Raw genomic sequence first — 20033 nt, forward strand, 5'->3', positions numbered from 1 at the left:
TTTTGCTATTGTCCCCTAAGTTGCAATTGCTATCCTACCCATCTTCTGCAAATTTAATCATCATATTCCTAATATTTTATCCAAATCATTTATTAATAATGACACCACTTAATATTTCACTTTTGGCTTAATAAATAGCCATTCACTCACTGGATATGATAGTTCAATTAGCTCTGTTTCTATCTAAAGTTAATATAATTAATGGAAAACTCTGTTGTTATAAAGCCAATCCATAAGTTTATGGTTTCCATACAAGCATGCAAAGCTAATCTTTAGGATATAAGTGACCCACTCTTTAGAAGTGATAGCATCATAATGGAGATATTTATACGTACATTTTGACAACTCTGAAAAGCAGTGTTACTATATAATTATATTTTTACTGCTCTTACACAATGTGTGTGTGTGTGTGTGTGTGTGTGTGTGAAATATTGATGGATCAAATCTTTAATAAATACCTCAATATAATGTTCAACTAATATTTTGAATTTGCATAAATATTTAAATTACAGAACCATGCTTTATTGAATTTTCTTATTTCAACCCTGCTATTTTGGTTGTTTGAAAATATAGTGTACAATACTTAAAACAGGATGAAATATTGACTGATAAAGAACAGCTAAAATTTTCTAAGCTTAAACTTTCTGGAAAACTACAACAATGCATACTTGTACCAATGTAAAAAGGGCAGACTGTTTCTAATTTTCAGTGCATTTCCAGACAAGCTAAAGAAATGCTTCTTTGAGTTGACCTTTGTAGACAATATCAGGATGTTAATTTGTGCACCTGGTTATTCAAAATTCCCTAGACTCATTAGCATACTGTATGCTAATATTATAAATAAATCATAATACTTTACTTGGAACAACTTACATTCTGAAGCAATACCTTTAATACCATCAAACAACAACTCCCTATTTCAAGTCCTTGAGAAAGAATTAATACGTAGATAAAAATTCAAAATTTAGTTTAAATATATGGCTTATTGTACAACCATCCATCTAAAAATAATAAATATATACGCTAGACTTCAAGAAAGCCAATTCCAACAAGCTTAGAAAAGTATTAAGTGAGAACCCATTGATAAATATCCTTTGATCAAGTTGAAGGCAGGATGGGAACATCTTAAAAACAAGATATCAGAAATATAATCACACACCACTTCAGTGATAGGAAAAAATGTTGGGGGCACTTAGGAAATTTCTATGGATGCGCAGGAAGATTTTGGCTGTGTAAGAAATTGAAAATGAAGTTGCCATGGAAGCAGACCACAAAATATCTAATAATCACAGAAAGTAAATTAGAAACAATAAAGTACTAAAGAAACCTCTGCTCGCAAAAGAAGTTAAAATCAACAAAAAAGGTTTTCTTGGCTAAGTCAAAAGTAAGAAGAAGAAGAAAAAAAAGAGGGGCCTGGTGCTTCAAGCAGATGCCAAGATGGCCAGGGTTTATGTGGGGATGTCACAATGCCCTAGCTCCTTTGCTTCAGCCTTTTATTCACAAAGGGGAATTATATTCCACTGAACCAAGCAAAAATGAAGAAAAAGGAAACTGGTAACCCAAGATAAAAAAAGAGATATTACAAAACCCTTAAATATCTTTAAAGTTGCCAGGGCCAAATCAGTTACACCTGAAAGTCTTGAAGGATGTTGTGGACATCATTCTGGAGCCCCTTTCTCTGAACTTTGAGAAATCATCGAAGACAAATTTCTTTCCATAAAATCAGAGAAGTAAATGTCTTTATTTTCAAAAAGGAGAAAAACAGTAACTGATCAACTTGATGTCAGTACTGGGCAAAATGCTCTATTAGATTACCAATACCAACAGACTTAATATGCAACATTTCAAATAGAATGGAGTGCTTGGCAGAATATCACTTGACAGAATGCAACAAGTCAAGGCAAACAAGCTTAATCTCCTTTTTGACATAAACCAATTTAGTTCACTGCAAGAATGTCTGAACTTTATCAAAGCATCTGACACAATCTTCTATAGATACTAGTAGAAAAGATGGAAAAATATGGGCTAGATTATGTTACCATTTGATGAACACAGAGTCAGATGAACAACTGAATTCAATGAGTGTACATCAATGGCTTGGTGACAAATAGGAAGGAAGCGATAAATAAATAACAAATTATGTTCAAATTATTTATAAATGACACTGATTAGAAAATGATTATCCAATATGTGAATGATCTGTAAAAATATAAGGATAGCAAACACTATGGGAAGAGAGCTTGAAGGTGTAGAAGGATTTTGATATGCAGGACACTGAGCAAAAACTAGGAAGATTAATTTCAACAGGGATAAATGCAAAGTCCTATATTTGTGTGGGACAAAAGAGACAGGGAATGTAGGAAAAAGATCTGAATTTTCTGATGAATCACAAATTGAACATAAACTCGCAGTGTAATGAAGCTGTGAAAAAAAATGCAATCCTAAACTGCATCAACAGAAATATAATGTCAAGATGAAGAGATGTCAGTGTTCCCACCTGGAATACTTGTCCAATCCTGGGTGCTATATTTTTAAAAAGATATTAAAATGTGTATCTAGAAAAATAATCAATAGAGCAAGGGACTGCGAAATAATATGAGAGAACATTACAGGTATTGTGTTTATTTAGTCTGAAGGACAGAAATTTGTGAGGAGATACAATAGTTTTTTTTCAAATACCTGAAGGGCTGCCGTATAGAAAAGGAGACAAATTTGTTCTAAGTTGTTCTGGAATCCATGACAAGGTTTAAATTACAAGGATGAAGATTTAGGTTGAATATGGGGGGGAATCTAACTGTAAGAGCTGTTCAATTATGGAACAGATTCTTCAGGTAACAGACTCTTCAAATCTGGAGATATTTAAACAAATACTGGATATGAGCTGTCAGGGATAATATAGTAGTTAATAGTAGTTATAGTAGTTTTGGTCCTGAGCAGGCAATTTCCAAGGGTCCTTCAAATCCTTACATTCTACAGAAGATTTTCAAGACTTATTTGCAAAACTGAAACTAAACATAATCATTTTCTATACTTATTACATATAATAAGCACACAAAAGGAAACTATAAATTCAATAAGATGAGTGATTTGCAATTATGAAATGACTTTCATTAGCAACTTCACAGAGTTCCTAAATCTTAATAGAATTATAAGTATGAGTTACAGTTAACCACTGCCAACTTAATGTTACATAAATTACAATTCATATTTCCTTCAGCCTACATAACAGTTGTAATCTGTAGATTTGTCAAATTTGAGAAAACAGAATGATCGTATATAATCCTATATTTTTGTTATTTTCATTAACAGTATCTAAGCAATCTTCCCCTCTCATGTACCTAACCTATGGTCACACTAGTATCTTGAAAATAATTAATGTTCCCAACAAAACATTTTATTCGGGATATCTAAGAATATTTTGATTGGTATTCCACATAGTACATAAATTAGGTTAAAATCTTGGTTATTTGTTTAATTTTAGATGCTTTTTAAAAAAAAGTCTACAAACTGAACTGCAGGAAGACTTGGAATTACATAAAAAATGGGAAAGTTAAGCAAGTTAACACTAATTGGTTCTGAGACAGCCATATTCCAGGCATTATTTTATGTTTAAATTAGTGAAAGTAATCCAAAAATAAATGCAGAGATTTTTAGACAGGGTAATGGTGTCTCTTCATCAGTTACGTAGATATACAGATGGTAAAACTTTTTAATGAGGATTTTATATTAGTTCTGTATTATCTGTCCTACTCGCATGCAGATCAAAATAGCATTTGTTTGTGAATACTAAGCCCACTTCCATAAAAGCAGAGATATTAAAACAAAAACTCAGACCAAAATATCATTTTCAGAATGTTCTGATTTCAACTGTTCAGGAAATAGACAACATGAACACGAATTTTCCTTCTGAAAGTATGTTTATTTATGTGGAACTGCTGTTATTTAACCTGATAATTTGTTACATGCCAGAATATATTATAAATATAATACTATTAAAATTCTACCATTCCAGGAAAAAAATGGTTCCCCAATGAACTGCAGAATTCAAGAATGTCAAAGGAGAAGGAACATATACCCTTAGCTATATACAAGCCTGTCTCAGGATAATTTATGTTTGTTGTCATGCAACACAGACATTTCTCACTGTAGAAAGCAATACTGAACATCTGTAAGAAACATTTTGAACATTTCTTCACATAGCATTGCAACAAATAAACTCAGCCAATATGATTTACTTACCGTTACAGACTTCAAGGTCATTCCATGGTAGGTGCCCATAGTATCAATCTTGAAACCTTCCGTCTCTATGAAATTAAAAATAAAAATACCCCAAAGTTTTAATGAGTATGTAAATCCTACAGCAACTAAAACAAATCACAACAAAAGAAACTGATCCAATGTGAAATTTGGTTTTGTTTGAAAGGAGAAAAGGCCACACAGAGAACCAATATTCTTATGATAGTTAAATATATCTCCAACAAACTAAATGTTCAGGTGGTTTGGAACAATGGATATTAGTAATCCATTTCTTTGCTTTTCTACTCTGTTCCATCTCCAGTAATACCTTTACTCTAGTATATCCAGTCCTGAATATCCAGCCGGCACCTTTTTACACAAAAAAACTGGGAAAACTTTTGCTAGTATAAGCAGGGTGGGAAATGCGCAGCTACTGTTTTAAAAATAATTTTTGAACGATCTCCTATCATAAGGTTTATTGTTCCTCCCAAAAGAGAGAGACGCGGGGGCGGGGTCCCTCTTCCCCTCCTCGGGGCCCCTGGTCAGGGTCCTGGCCCCCCCCCTCGGGAAGGGAAGCAAGCGCTTTGCCTTTCCCTTCCGGCTGGGGCTGGGTCGCTGCCGCGGGCCGTGACTCCACCTTTTCAGGGGATCTGCTCGGTATAGCCGGGGGTTTTTCCAAAGGGCTGAAAACCGTAATTCTAGATTTTTTTATTCATTAACTGAAATAAATAGTTATTATGCTGCTGAGCAATTTCTAACCTTTTAAAGCATTCTTAGAAATTGGTAGGTGACTGTCAGGCTTCATATACACATTTGATTCAATACCTTTCATATACACTGCTCAAAAAAATAAAGGGAACACAAAAATAAGACACCCTAGATCTGAATGAATGAAATATTCTTATTAAATACTTTGTTCATTACATAGTTGAATGTGCTGACAACAAAATCACACAAAAATTATCAATGGAAATCAAATTTAGCAACTCATGGAGGTCTGGATTTGGAGTTACACTCAAAAATTCAAGTGGAAAAAAAACACTACAGGCTGATCCAACTTTGATGTAAGGTCCTTAAAACAAGTCAAAACGAGGCTCAGTAGTGTGTGTGGCCTCCACGTGCCTGTATGACCTCCCTACAACGCATGGGCATGCTCCTGATGAGGTGGCAGATGGTCTCCTGAGGGATCTCCTCTCACGCCTGGACTAAAGCATCCCCCAACTCCTGGACAGTAGGTGGTGCAATGTGGCGTTGGTGGATGAAGCAAGACATGATGTCTCAGATGTGCTCAATTAGATTCAGGTCTGGGGAACAGGTGGGCCAGTCTACAGCATCAATGCCTTCGTCTTGCAAGAACTGATGACAAACTCCAGCCACATGAGGTCTAGCATTGTCTTGCATTAGGAGGAACCAAGGGCCAACCGCACCAGCATATGGTCTCACAAGGGGTCTGAGGATCTCATCTCGGTACCTAATGGCAGTCAGGCTACCTCTGGTGAGCACATGGAGGGCTGTGTAGCCCCCTAAAGAAATGCCACCCCACACCATTACTGACCCACTGCCAAACTGGTCATGCTGGAGGATGTTGCAGGCAGCAGAATGTTCTCCACGGCATCTGTCACCCTGTCACATCTGTCACATGTGCTCAGTGTAAACCTGCTTTCATCTGTGAAGAGCACCTGTGGCGAATCTGCCAATCTTGGTGTTCTCTGGCAAATGCCAAACGTCCTGCACGGTGTTGGGCTGTAAGCACAACCCCCACCTGTGGACGTCAGGCCCTCATACCACCTTCATGGAGTCTGTTTCTGACCGTTTGAGCAGCCACATGCACATTTGTGGCCTGCTGGAAGTCATTTTGCAGAGCTCTGGCAGTGCTCCTCCTGTCCCTCCTTGCACAAAGGCGGAGGTAGCAGTCCTGATGCTGAGTTGTTGCCCTCCTATGGCCTCCTCCACGTCTCCTGATGTACTGGCCTGTCTTCTGGTAGCGCCTCCATGCTCTGGACACTACGCTGATAGACACAGCAAACCTTCTTGCCACAGCTCGCATTGATGTGCCATTCTGGATGAGCTGCACTACCTGAGCTACTTGTGTGGGTTGTAGACTCCGTCTCATGCTACCACTAGAGTGAAAGCACCACCAGCATTCAAAAGTGACCAAACCATCAGCCAGAAAGCATAGGAACTGAGAAGTGGTCTGTGGTCACCACCTGCAGAACCACTCCTTTATTGGAGATGTCTTGCTAACTGCCTATGCTTTCCACCTGTTGTCTATTCCATTTGCACATCAGCATGTGAAATTGATTGTCAATCAGTGTTGCTACCTAAGTGGACAGTTTGATTTCACAGAAGTGTGATTGACTTGGAGTTACATTGTGTTGTTTAAGTGTTCCCTTTATTTTTTTGAGCAGTGTACATTTTCTGATTATCTATTTACCTAAATAAATAAATATTACTTTATACATTTGTGCTTGACATAATAACCACATATTTCCACAATTCTTCTCCATTACCTTATGGGCAAATTTTCATATATATTTATGCTGTTAAATTCTGCCCGTATTAGAATATGTTAACATTTCCTGTTCATTTCCCTATCGTAAGTGGTATCTTCTACCAAGATACATAAATGCATTTATTTGCTCTAGTTTTTAGCATTTATATGTAACATTGAATTGTTTATTCAATTTTTCTTAACTATCTTGCTCTTTAATACATTATTCTTCAGATGCATATTCCTCAAGTCATCATAACTTAGTGTTGTGAATCATTCAGATTCTCAGTTGAAAATATGGCAACATTTGCATATAAAACAAGAGATAAATTCATGTCCCCAACTAGCATAAAATATGGAATAGATCTGTGTAAAAACAGATCTTCAGGGTATCTTCAGAGCAGCATTATATATTTATCTGTAAATATTTTTAACACTTACATAAAACATTACAAGTATTCCTCAACTTACCGTCAGTTAACAATGTTTAAAGTTACAACAGCCTTGGAAAAGGTGCTTTACTACTCCTAAAGCACTTCTGATTGTTGTAAAACTGCACTGACCCTCCCATATTCACATGATTATGATCTAGGTGCTTGGCAACTTGATTGTACTCAGAACTGGTTGCAAGTGCTTTGCAATAAAAGAGCAGTCCCCTTCAAGCTTCTCTGATCCGGTGGAGAAACAGAGTTCAAATCCCAAAGATCCAACCTCCATACTTTCTGTCCACTGGGAAGTTCCTTTTTATGGATAGATGAGAGCTAAACTCTTTCAGCAAGTGAGGAAACATTCCCAGTTCCCAACTATCAGAGCTCCTTTCCTGCAACCTGTCACAGCAGATTCCTTCTGTGTATGTAGGGGAGCTGAATTCAGCAAGCAGCTCTTTCACTCATCTGGTTAACAATCCAGGTGATCACTTAAGGTCTGCATCTGGGAATGCCAGGATTGTGATCATTTACTGAAACAGTGAGATGGGCATCTTGGTTAATGACCACTTTGTTCAATTATCCAATTGTGGTTGTAAGTTGAGGTCTACCTGTACCATATCTTAATTCCTCTCAATGTTGTGCCATTTTCTAAACTTGTCCATTTACTCTGAACATATATGACTGCAGGGGCATTTCAGTTCCCCTCCCCCAACCTATCTTCTTCTCATCTCTTTTGCTGGCTTGCACAGTGGCACATTTCAATAGTGGTGACAGCACTGGGACTGAAGTAGAGGTCCAGGATCTTTAGCAGTTTTAGCCAGCTGCCACTTCCCCACGCCTATATTTCCCTGCACTCTTGCATATCCTCACTGTGCTTTCTTCACACTTCATGCATTCCTTTACACCTCTGCACATCCTTCTTGAGTCTTGGCACACTTCCCTTGCATCCTCATGTATCCCCTTCCATTTTCCCTTAAGAGTTGCAACTCTCCTATACCTGGGACTTGCAATTGTCCTCTACCTGGGACTTGCCAGCTTCGCTACTGACTTGGTTCTGGGAACATAGTAGGAAGTCATCTCACCTAATGATTACGGGATTCAGTTAATGACAACAACCCAAACTACAGGGACTGCCATCACTAAACAATGTGGTAACATTTTACAACTGCATTGTTTAGCGATGGAAATTTAGTCCCAATTGCTGTTGTAAGTCAACAACTACCTGTATCTCTGAATGGCTACATTTTCCTATACTTTTGTCTCATTCTCTTAGACAATCATTCTATACTTTTCTCTCATTACTTCAACTAAAACAATAATTCCACCCTCCTTACTCTCTAAGTAGAAGTTATTGTTTTGGTCCTACTCGTATGATATGCAACATTCTTAGCTAACAATATTGGTCAGTTTCTGGCACATTTGGGCTTCTATAAGTGAACATATAGAGCAGTGGTAATCAACCTGGTCCCTACTGCCCACCAGTGGGCGTTCCAGCTTTTATGGTGGGCGGTAGGGGTTTTGTCCCCTACTTTATAAATCACCATTACTGTGGAACTGGTGGGCGGTTAGAAAATTTTACTACTAACAGAGATACAAAAGTGGGCAGTAGGTATAAAATGGTTGACTATCCCTGATATAGAGGATATCTTTCTTGAAGGAAGGGTGGTACACTTGCATGCAATTACAAATAAATTATGAATGACTCAAAATTGTGATTATAATTATACACAAAATTCTATTTCAGCAGGCTTTATTTCTACAAATAGGCTGTAAGACAGGTTAGCACAGTTGGTATCAGTAATGAGACATGCTTTGTACTAAAGCTGTGAATAGGCAGGACTTTTAAAAGAGCAATTAAACTAAACCTGGCTATCAACCATAGTATTGGCCTTCATTAAATAACAATTATTTGTGTTGATATCATAGAAAGCATTGGATAATTTTATTCAAGAATTCAAAAGTACAAATTGTAAAACTGAGTTTTACAGGACAGGATTCAGGATAGAAGAGCCTGCAATATGTATGCAGATTTATTTAAACAATATGCAAGAAATAGTATTTTCTCTAAGTAAGTCTATTGACTGAACCTTCCTTAAGAATTTTTTCCTACCATTCTTACCAAGGTGTACAAGTAAATTATAATAGTTATAAAACCGATGAAATATGTTAGAACTAGCCATGAGAATTAATAGGAGTTTAAAGCCTATGTTCTCTTTGGCTGAATTAACCATTTAGTACTGAAGTTTGCAGATGATGTAACAGTGATTGGTCTCACTCAAGACAACGATGAATCTGCATACAGATGGTAGATTGAACAATTAGCCCTGTAGTGCAACCAGAACAATCTTGAGCTAAATACACTCAAAACCATAAAAATGGCAGTAGATTTTAGGAGAAACCATCCTATACAACCACCTCTTACATACCAGACAACCCAGTATCAACAGTAGAGACCCTCAAGTTTCTAAGTTTTATCATATCTCGTGACTTAAAATGGACATCTAACATCAAAAACGTCATTAAAAAAGCATAACAAAGAATGTTCTTTCTGTGCCAACTCAGAAAGCTCAAATTGTCCAAAGAGCTGCTGATTCAATTCTACAGAGGAATTATTGAGTCTGTCATCTGCACCTCTATAATGGTCTGGTTTGGCTCTGCAACAAAACAAGACAGACACAGACTTCAACGGATAATTAGAACTACAGAAAAAAACATTTCTACAAACCTGCCTTCCACTGAAGACCTGTATACTGCACAAGTCAAAAAGAGGGCTGTGAAAATATCTACAGACCCCTCACATCCTGGACATAAATTATTTCAACTTCTTCCCTCAAAACGACGCTATAGGGCACTGCACACCAGAACAATTATACACAAGGACAGTTTTTTCCTGAAGGCCATACTCTGCTAAACAACTAATTCCCACAACACTGTCAACTTATTTACTAAGGCTGTATTGCTATTATTCCTCTCATCCTTCCTAGTACCTATCTCTTCCCACTTATGACTATAACCGTGTTGCTTGTATCTTTACAATTTTTAGTTTTATTTGTTTCCTAGTACAGTGGTCGCCAACCAGTGGGCCTGGGACCACTGGTGATCCGTGAGAAAATCTTGGTGGTCCGCAGAGAAATGTCACCCCCAAAGCAATTAATCCAGGCTGCATGGAAACACAAGGCTTGCGTCGCTTGCATTGCGAACATGAGGTAGTGAGGGGAGGGGGAGAACTTGCCCCACTCGCCCAACGTGCCTGGCCTGGCCACCAGGCTGCTTCTTTCCACTTCTTTTTTCTTCTACTTTTGGCTGCACGCAAGGAAAGCAGCAAAGGTCTTTCTTTCTCTTTCCCCAAACTCCATCAGAAATGAGTCTCTGGGACTTCCGGTTAGCAAGGCTTCGGCAGCGGCAGGGATTCGCGATCCTGCGCGATCCCTGCTGAGCTCGCTGCCGAGGTTCCTCCGATCCGTTTTGGATTTGGAGGATATAGCTGCCCCGTAGAGGCAGCTGAAGATAAGAGGGGATCCGGACAGGGGTTTGGGGGTGTCGCAGACCCCCTCCCCAGCCGGCAAAAACCCCTTTTCCCAAGGCGGTGGAGCGGCGGTCAGTAATGGCCGCCACAAAGAAGCCTGCAGCTGGACAAGATCGCGCAGGAGGAAGAAGGTGAAAGTTTTTTTTCTGGCTGAACCGGGACAAAGAGGAGCCTTTAAAACCTGGAAATTTGCCTTTTCTATTGCTACATTGTTTCCCAGAAAGACTGTGCAAGCGGCGAGAAAGTTGTGAAAGGGAAAGTTATTTTTTCTCACTCTCCTTCCCTACGGAATAGCAGACGGAAATCTGGAAAACCTGCTTGGGCAAAGAAGGTAAATAAACCTAAAAATTAAAGCCAAGGGGATAAAAGATTTTGGAACATTGGAATTAAAAATTAAAAGTTTATTGCTATAAGTGGGAAGGAAGAGGTAAAAAATTTATTCTAAGACTCTATTGAAGAAGACTGCTTGAAGTTTTTAAGATTAGAAATTAATGACAATAAGGCTTCTAAAAAATCATTTTGAAACTGTCTAATTGAATCTCACCCCAGGAGGAGGGGGGGAAAAAGAAGAAGAAGAAGAAGAGGAAAGTGTTAACGGAACAGTTTGTTGATCTGGATTGCTTTGTGACTTTCTGACTTTGGGATTTTTGGGGGACTATTCCTTGAAGGACTAAAAACATTTGGGTTGCTCTTTTAAAAATAAAATAAAAATAAAAAATGGCATTATCTGTGCAAGAATTACAAATAGAATTTCAAAAGCTACAACAAGAGAAACAAGAAGGTAAGGGCTCTCTTGGATCTATCTTTTGTTTTTTGGAAATGGCGATTTTTACATACCAAGAAATACAAGAACAAGAGGACTGGGATGAAGAAGGAGAAGCCATCTTTAATGGACAAAAAATCATAGCTGAAAAGAACAAGCGGGGAAAGAAAATGGAGAATTTAGAACTTAAAAAAGCAACCAAGAAAGGGAAAAATAAGATGAAAAATCGATACAATGCCAGAAAGCAACAGAAAAGAGAAACACAACAGAGAGGGAAGATTCAAAAAGTGGAATTTGAGAGATGGGGGGGCAAAAAGATCAAAAAGATCAGAATTGATAAGAAAGGAAGGGAAAAAGGAAAGAGAAGCCATAAAGGTTTAAAACAAGATGGAAAAAAAAAAGGTTTTTTTCAAAGGGTAAAATTTAAATTAAAAAATATATGATTCTGCAAAAATACATAAGATTGTATTGTAGATATTAGCATTTGAAATTGAGTTAGAAAATTGAAATATTATATGAGTTAATAATGTATTAAAGGGAATATATAAAATGTTTAAGAGTAAATAATAGAGTCTAATTTTCTGTGGAATGCTGTTCTGATCATACTATAAACTCAAGGTCTTTTTTATTTTTGTTTTATTAGTTTACTTTGTGTTAAGCAGAATCAGTATGGAAAGTATGTATTATTTCAAGTATTAAATCTACTGGAAAGATAAAAGTTGTCATGCTTCAACCAGTGATTACAGGAGAAATATTGTATTGGAAAAAAAAGATAAATAGATAATTGAAGAAAACAGACAAAAGATACAAGTATAATTATTTAAAATGAGATGAAATAAATATAACAGAATTATGAGAGTGAATAGAGGAGAGAAAATATGTAGAAAATACAGAATGTTAATTAAGATATGAGGTAGTATATTGAGTGAGTATGAATTTGATTTATGTCTGTATAAAAAGAGGTAACCCGGGGTAAGCCGCTTTCCAAAAAAGAAGTTTTAGGTATTTATGTTTTGTGTTTTGTATGTCCATGTTTGAATTAATAAAATCTTAGAAGAATGTAAGAAGAATGTTGGAAGAGAATAATGAAAGTGTAAATAAGACAGATGGATATAAAAAATGTATACAATCTAAAGCAAAATAAATATAATTTCAATAATAGAAGGAAAGGGAGAAATAAAGAGAAGCTGGGATAAGATATGAAGCTGAACAGATAAGGTAATATATATATTAAATTGTGCTTGTATGGAAATGTGATAATTTGGAACTATTCTGTCTTTAAATAAGATGTTTTATTGATCTCTTCAGAAAAGATCTCTTATGTTATTACATTCTATGCTTTGTTTGTTTGTGTATTGTTTTGTAAAAATTAATAAAATTTGTTTAAAAAAAAGAAAGAAAAAAGAAATGAGTCTCGGGGATCCTGCAAGACATCCTTCTCCAAGAGGCTGCGCAGGCACGACAAGTCTTACAAAGACTCATTTCTGGCAGAGTTTGGGAGAGAGAAAGAAAGACTTCTGCTGCTTCCCTTGCATGAAGCCAAAAGTCTCTCTCTCCCCCTGAGAACGGAGCTGGAGACGGTATCCTGCGATCCCAAATAAAGAATGATTGATTGGTAGGAAAACGGAGTGGGAAATTTTCCTGCAGACTTTTTTGGGGCATTTTTCCCAGGGTCTCTGGTCCGCGGGATTTAAAATTATGAGTTTGGTGGTCCCTGAGGTCCAAAAGGTTGGCGACCCCTATCCTAGTATGATTTGATCGCTATGATTATCACTACGTGTTGTAGCTTATGATTCTTGATGAATCTTTTTCCTTTAAGTACACTGACAACATATGCACCAAAGACAAATTCTTTGTCTTTGTGTGTCCAATCACACTTGGCCAATAAAGAATTCTATTCTATTCTGGTTGTTGTCCTAAAGCCATAAGGAAAGCTTACTTTGAAATTGTTTAATAATTTAGATTTAATTTGATTTGATCCACTTTGATTCCTTCTATTCTCTGTTTTATCATCAGCATAATTAAACCAGGGCAGTAATTTATCAGGAAGTCATGGATTGTGATAAAAATTATGTTGCAACAAACCTTGATCGGACACATTCTATCTCGTAAATACAAATGAGTAAAACTGTAAGATCTGTACATGACTATATAAGGATCTTTAGGTATCAATGAAGTAAGTATTGGAAATAAATAAATCCTTCTTTGAAATCAAATCTTTATTAATCATCCTGACAACACACTGGCTCCCTCCAATCATTCCAGATGACATTAAAGCCCTTAAAGTGGCCAGTGAGACATAGTGCACATTGGTTGGAGCAAGGTGTGATGGTACAAGCAGCCCCAGAGCCCCAGCATAATAAAAAGCCCCATTATTGAGATATAGTAAAGTCTCAGAATGCTGCCACTCCATACATGGCCAGAATGGTGATCTTAGCGAAGGGAAGGCAAATAAAGACAACAAAAATCAGGTGGAGGGGCAAAGGTGTCATAAATGTGTATAGGCCTGACTTTTTAATCATGTGACTGCCCTGGCTGTAAGTTTGAGGGCTGCCACAAATCCATTTTTAGTGCCACTTTATCTTTGAATAGGTATTAAGTGGGGACTATCTATATATAAATGTCTGTATAAAATATTTTTGCAAAACAAATCAAAACAAAACCAAGTAGAACAAATATCTAGTCTGGAGGCTGATGAAGAGAGGTAGATATTACAATTTTGCTTTCAAGCCTAGAATCACTTTTAGAGATACAATTTTGATAAATAAATAAGTAGTTGAGATTATATAGCAAATGCTGGGTAAAAAAGCAGTATGAATAGTATTCTGTCTCTATACATTCCCACTGGCCTTTTTAAACTGACTCTATTATCTTGGAAGAATGCTGAAGAACTACAGGACAATGCAATTCAACCATTCCACAATTAGAGAGGAAGGTCATTTTTGTATGCGGTTTGGATTGGTGATACCAAACTTTCTCCATTCAAGTAAAAGAGCAATTTGGGCAACCTGAGTCAAAAAATTTAAATAGGGTATGTAAAATATTATGTAAAGGAAAAGTCTGGCTCCAAAACATACTTCTTTATCCCATCTATAATTAAACTATTTATACTCCAATCAGCTGTTTGTATTAAAGAAAGCATAATTGGGCCCTTATTCAAATAGTGGACACGAAAAATAAAAATACAGAACACATTTGCAAGAGCTCTCTTTTGACCCTCACATTACAGACTCTTTGTCTGTAATGTGATCAAAAGTAAAAAGCCAGACTGTCCAGAATTGAGGCTATAGTTTGGCAGAATTTTTTTTTTCTTGGCTAAAGTTTACTTTAGTTCCTATAGTATTCTTGTTAACTGCAAAAGGCAGCTATGCATCAATGGTAGTTGAATATTACAGAAATGGTACCCGAATTCTATGTTATCTCAGCTTGCACCTTTTTCTAGACTTAAGGTTAAAGGAGATATCAGACAATGGACAGAGGATACCAAGTTTCACAATTACTTGAACCAAGCTATTCATCAGCCACTCCAGAAGACATGCAGACTCACCTCTGCAAAATATCCAGCTGGATTTAAAAAATTGCTCTTCATAGTACTAATCTAATAAAATAACCATTACATGGCTTGAGTATTACATGAGTGAACATTTTATCTGTCTCTGGATTTAAGAAAATAGTGTCTTAAAGTCTCTGAAGTATTACTCTGATGTCAGAACTGGTTTTTTTTTTTAAAGTTCTGTCTCACAATTAATGTGTTCCATAGGGTTGTATAATGAGGCTGTGTCATAGGGCTGTGAAGATCTTCACGGGGATGCTTTATTTGGCAAAATTTCAAGTGAATGAGCCTTTGCTGCAGAAGCCAGTTTCTGGAGCAAAATGATCACGTTACTTTTAAAAGCAAAGCAAAATGGTTATTTTTAATTTTTTTTAAACTAGTTAATAAAAACAACACTAATATTATATAGTACTTGTAAGATTTTGAGGGTTTTTATTATGGTTTATCAAAACAAATGTTGAGTGGTTCTAAGAAATGAATACTTGCAATTATATAAGTTTGACCTAATAGGTAATTTCTTATTTGGATTTTTTCCCCCATCAAAAGTCAGCATAGTTATTACTTCTAAAAATTAGAGACCTATAGAATACATATTTCATACACAACCCTTCAATTTTTCACAAAATGTTCAGTCATAAAAATGTGGATTATCTACTTGACAGAATCCTTCTAAAAGAAAATATGATATAGAATCCCTATATATACAATTGTTATAAATTATATACTGAATGTATACAGGCCAATTTTTATTATTCCATCAAAAAACATGAAACAAATCAGAATGAGGCCGTGGAAACTCAACACTACTGATCTTTTAATAGCTGAGGCCACCATAGTTAGAAAGCAAGCTTCATGCTACTCTCATGCCAATTATTCCTTTACTTACTTCTATGAAGATAAAGCTGCTTTCAAGTGTATAGAGAAATATATAGAAAAAAATCTGCACACAAGGACTTTCTTCTAATGAGGGTAAAACTCCATCTTCAAACATTGAGAGAGAGAAAAGTCTTAGCTTGCTGACAAGGATCTAACAGAAAAATATTTTTAATGAATCTTAAATATACTGCTTTATTCCATTTAGCACATGCAAGTATATGTCCATGTGACATCAGACTGATATTCAATGGCTGTCTGAAAGCAATATGGAGCTTTTTATTTCTTTATCCTTTTTTTTCCTTCTATTTTTACATTCATTATAATATTTTGTATTTGAGCTTCAACACATGACTTTTCATAAACGAACAATTAAATAAAACCATAGATGAGTGCTTGAATTGGCTTTGAAGATAAAAACAAAATTTAAAACCGTTAATAAAACTATCAGAATTAATTTGTATGAAATGAGAGGATAAAATAAACTTTACAGATAATATAGTATTGAAAAGATACAGAAGTACTAAAGCAGCATCAGCAGCACGGACAACAAGGGCAATAAAACAAGAGATGATAGTTGTCAGTCTGTACTCTTTTTACAATTAATCCCATTTTCCATACATTTGGCATGTCACAGAATAAAATTATTTTTATCAGGTAGTAACTACTTCAACCCCCCAATTTTAAAAATGTGGTGGTTTTTTTTTTTAAAAAAATGATTCTATATTTCTTAACAATTTCTGCCTGTTAAACAATGAGTGTTTATTAACAAAATGTGAAGCTATGACAATAAAGCTAGTGGAGAGAAAAATCTCTCTCTTCTAAATTAAAGAAATTAAACATCACTGCCTTATCAGAAAGTTTATTATTTTTCAGCTTCATATTAATTACATGGTCCTAAAGTCACAATAACCCTAAGGACAAAGGCAAAAAATATACTGAAAGTAGCATATATTGGTAACAGTTTAACTAAAGGTATTAATTGGATGACCTCTTAAGAGGATGGAGGGAGGTTATGGAAGAAAAAGGCTCGGCTTACAATGTACATTAACTCAGTTTTTTAAACAATCACTTATTAACATGTTGTGGAGATCCATCAATAATGCCTTGCAGACAGTTATGTATATAAAATGTAAACCAAAATTAATGTTTTATGGATTATGTTTTGAGAATCAAGGAATTCAAGGTGGTGTCATAGAAGATGAGCTGTGATTTTTTTTTCCTGACTACAATCCAAATATAATATTAATACCATATTAGTAGTGGAGTGATTGCTTTGGGTTCTATGCATCAAGTTAAGATATTGCTACATTAGCTAGGACATCATTAGACAAATGGGTGGAATAGCAACAATCTTCCTGGATTTATTTTAAGTGAAGTAGATTCTAAAATAATTGATCTTTTAAAATATTTTAGTGCTTGTCTGAATTAGTAAATATAATTGAGTAGGAAGGGACTTTAAAAATTACAAATTGTTGCAAAATTTATAATTAAAGAAAATCAATTATGGAACAAAATCACAACTAAAAATATCAACTAGAAAAGATCATAAAATCCCACAATTGAAAAAAATGTTACATATGAAACCTCCAAAGAACGCAAAATCTTGGATCAGTACTGTAAGACTATGCTAATTAAATAAATTGTCCATGACACACATCAATAACTTACAAATGTATTCTGAAAATCTAATTTCAAGGCATAAATGCAGGTATATTTGTGGGTATATTCAGTACATTGATTAAAATATTGTTTACTTTATTTGCAGCTTGTGTAGCCTGCTTCAAGCAGAAAATTCTAGGCAGCTGACAATACAGTAAAATAATATAAAACAATGCAATACAATACAACAACTCAAACACATTTCACCAAGATTAATGTCTTTAATAGGCAACTGAGATGAAAGACTGGGTGGAACAGACCCAATTTGGCTGCACTGAAGTAACATAACTGCCCTGCGTGGACTTGCCCAAGTACAAATTTCTTAAGTATGGGGGCCATATTAATAAAAGTTATAACATAAAATTATATCACCATTACTCATCAGATGAAAAATGAAATGAAAAAGGAAATTGTTCACCAAAATAAAATAAGCAATCAGTATTTTTAAGGGACCTTGAGGTTATGAACTTTTCATCCCAACTACCCTCTTGTACAAATAATGTACAAATCACAGTTTTATTCTTCACAGAGAGAAAAAAAAGAAAAGAATTGACAGATATTCCAAACAGAAAGAGCAAGTTATTCATGCCAGATTATGATGTACATTCCAAATCCTTGCTAGTTTTATAGATAATAAGGTCAGCAAGACATTTGTGTGGGTAGGCCCAGATTAATAAGTATAAAAATATACTCCTTTGCAGAAATGATTAATTTCTATATAATTGTTTGCATATGTATGCACATAAATACATAGAACTGAATCTGTTAGAACAGCATAGAAGAAAAGGTACATAGTTTTGACTTAATAAGTGCTGTTTTAAGCAGAAAATCAGAAGGTATTTTATTAAATATTTAGTGCTTAATTTTGAAACAATTTCTTCTTTTGAAACACTTTCCCAGTGTTGTGTGAAAAATAAAATAATAAAATAAAGTATATATTATGGACATAGTTCCAGATTAATAAGTATAAAAATACATTCCTTTGCAGAAATGATTTGTTTCTATATAATTGTTTGCATAGGTATGCACATAAGCACATAGAACTAAATGTTAGAACAGCATAGAAGAAAAAGTACATAGTTTTGACTTAATAAGTGCTGTTTTAAGCAGAAAATCAGAAGGTATTTTTTATTAAATACATGGTGCTTAATTTTGAAACAATTTCTTTTCATTTCCCAGCTGTTGTGTGAAAATAAAATAAAATATATATTATGGACATTGTTCCAGAACAGTTCTTAGTTTTTATCAAACACCCATAAGCCTCTCAAGAAATGTTTGCAATATAGAACAGTTAATTGGTCATATCTCATATATACACAAATACACTAGGCAAATAACAATGGATGAACTTGAACAATTTAATGGTTATACTTTCTGAAAATCAGAGTGTTATATGCATGTGGTATAAAGGCAGGATTTTGTTGAATAATAATTTAAAATATCCTGGATATATCGCTAATAGAAAAGTAAAACATAAAAGATTATTCCAGATTTTCTGCTTCATACTTCCAAACAAAACCCTGGTTGCTCACTGTTTTAGCAGAGGTGAAATAGAAAGGTGATTTTGGATTGTATCTAAATCAACATTGTATAAAGCACAAATCTGGGAGAACACCAAGCTCTAATTACAGCAACCAATAAGCACATTGCACTACTGGTCAAAAGATCCCAGCGGAGATTATACTAGCTGAGACTTCTCAGGAAACAACTGAATGAAAAATTGCTGGTGACTTTATACTGCTGCACCATAGAGAGTATTTTAACTTATTGCACCTGTGTATGGTTTGCCAATTGCATAGGAGTAAATAGGACAACATTCCAGAGGGTTAATGTCATTGCCCAGAGGATCATTGGTTGCCCTCTCCCCTCTTTGAAATAACTTTATAGTTCCCACTATCTTAAGAAAGTTCAAAACATTCTTAAAAATCCACCTCATCCTGGATACCCTTTTTTGAACTATTACCATCTGGCAGATGGTACAGGCAGGGGTGGGCTTCAAAAATTTTAGCAACAGGTTCTCTACCTGGTTGCTGGGTAGGCGTGGCCATGGTGGGTGTGGCCTAGTCGGCCTCCTGCACCATGGCAGGGGAGGTACTTTTGCCGTCCCTGGGCTCCAGAGGCTTTCCTTGAGCCTCTGGGAGGGTGAAAATGGCTTCCCTGGGCTCTGGAGGCTCTCTGGAAGCTGGAAATGGGCCCGTTTCCGGCCTTCTCAAACTTCCGGGAGGCCTGTTTTTTCACCCTCCGCAAGCCTCCAAGCATGCCTTGCATTTACTTGCATCCAAAATGGGCTGCGTGGGGACTCCTGGGAGGGGCGGGGTAAGAGGGGGCAGCCAGGAATGGGATTTGGGAGTTCTCCAAACTTCAGAATCTCAGCTAGAGGGCCTCCCGAACCTGTGTGAACACCCAGCAGCCCACCTCTGGGTGCAGGATAATAAAAATAAGGACCAATAGGCTGAAAAACAGCTTCTATCCCAGGGAAGTAACTATATTGAATTCTACTG

General features: G+C 36.0%; 1 protein-coding gene across 1 annotated transcript in view; it reads right to left on the reverse strand.

Moving 5' to 3' along the window:
* Window positions 1–20033, reverse strand: part of CDC73 (cell division cycle 73) — a 112135-nt gene that overhangs the window by 62067 nt on the left and 30035 nt on the right. Inside the window, exon 10 of the mRNA XM_026669297.2 lies at window positions 4240–4304. Within this exon, the coding sequence (XP_026525082.1) occupies window positions 4240–4304 (65 nt within the window). The remainder of the gene's footprint in view (window positions 1–4239; window positions 4305–20033) is intronic.

Source organism: Notechis scutatus, chromosome 3 (genome assembly GCF_049901735.1).
Source record: "Notechis scutatus isolate UNSWTSFEM ecotype Mainland chromosome 3, rNotScu1.2, whole genome shotgun sequence".
NCBI lineage: Eukaryota > Metazoa > Chordata > Lepidosauria > Squamata > Elapidae > Notechis > Notechis scutatus.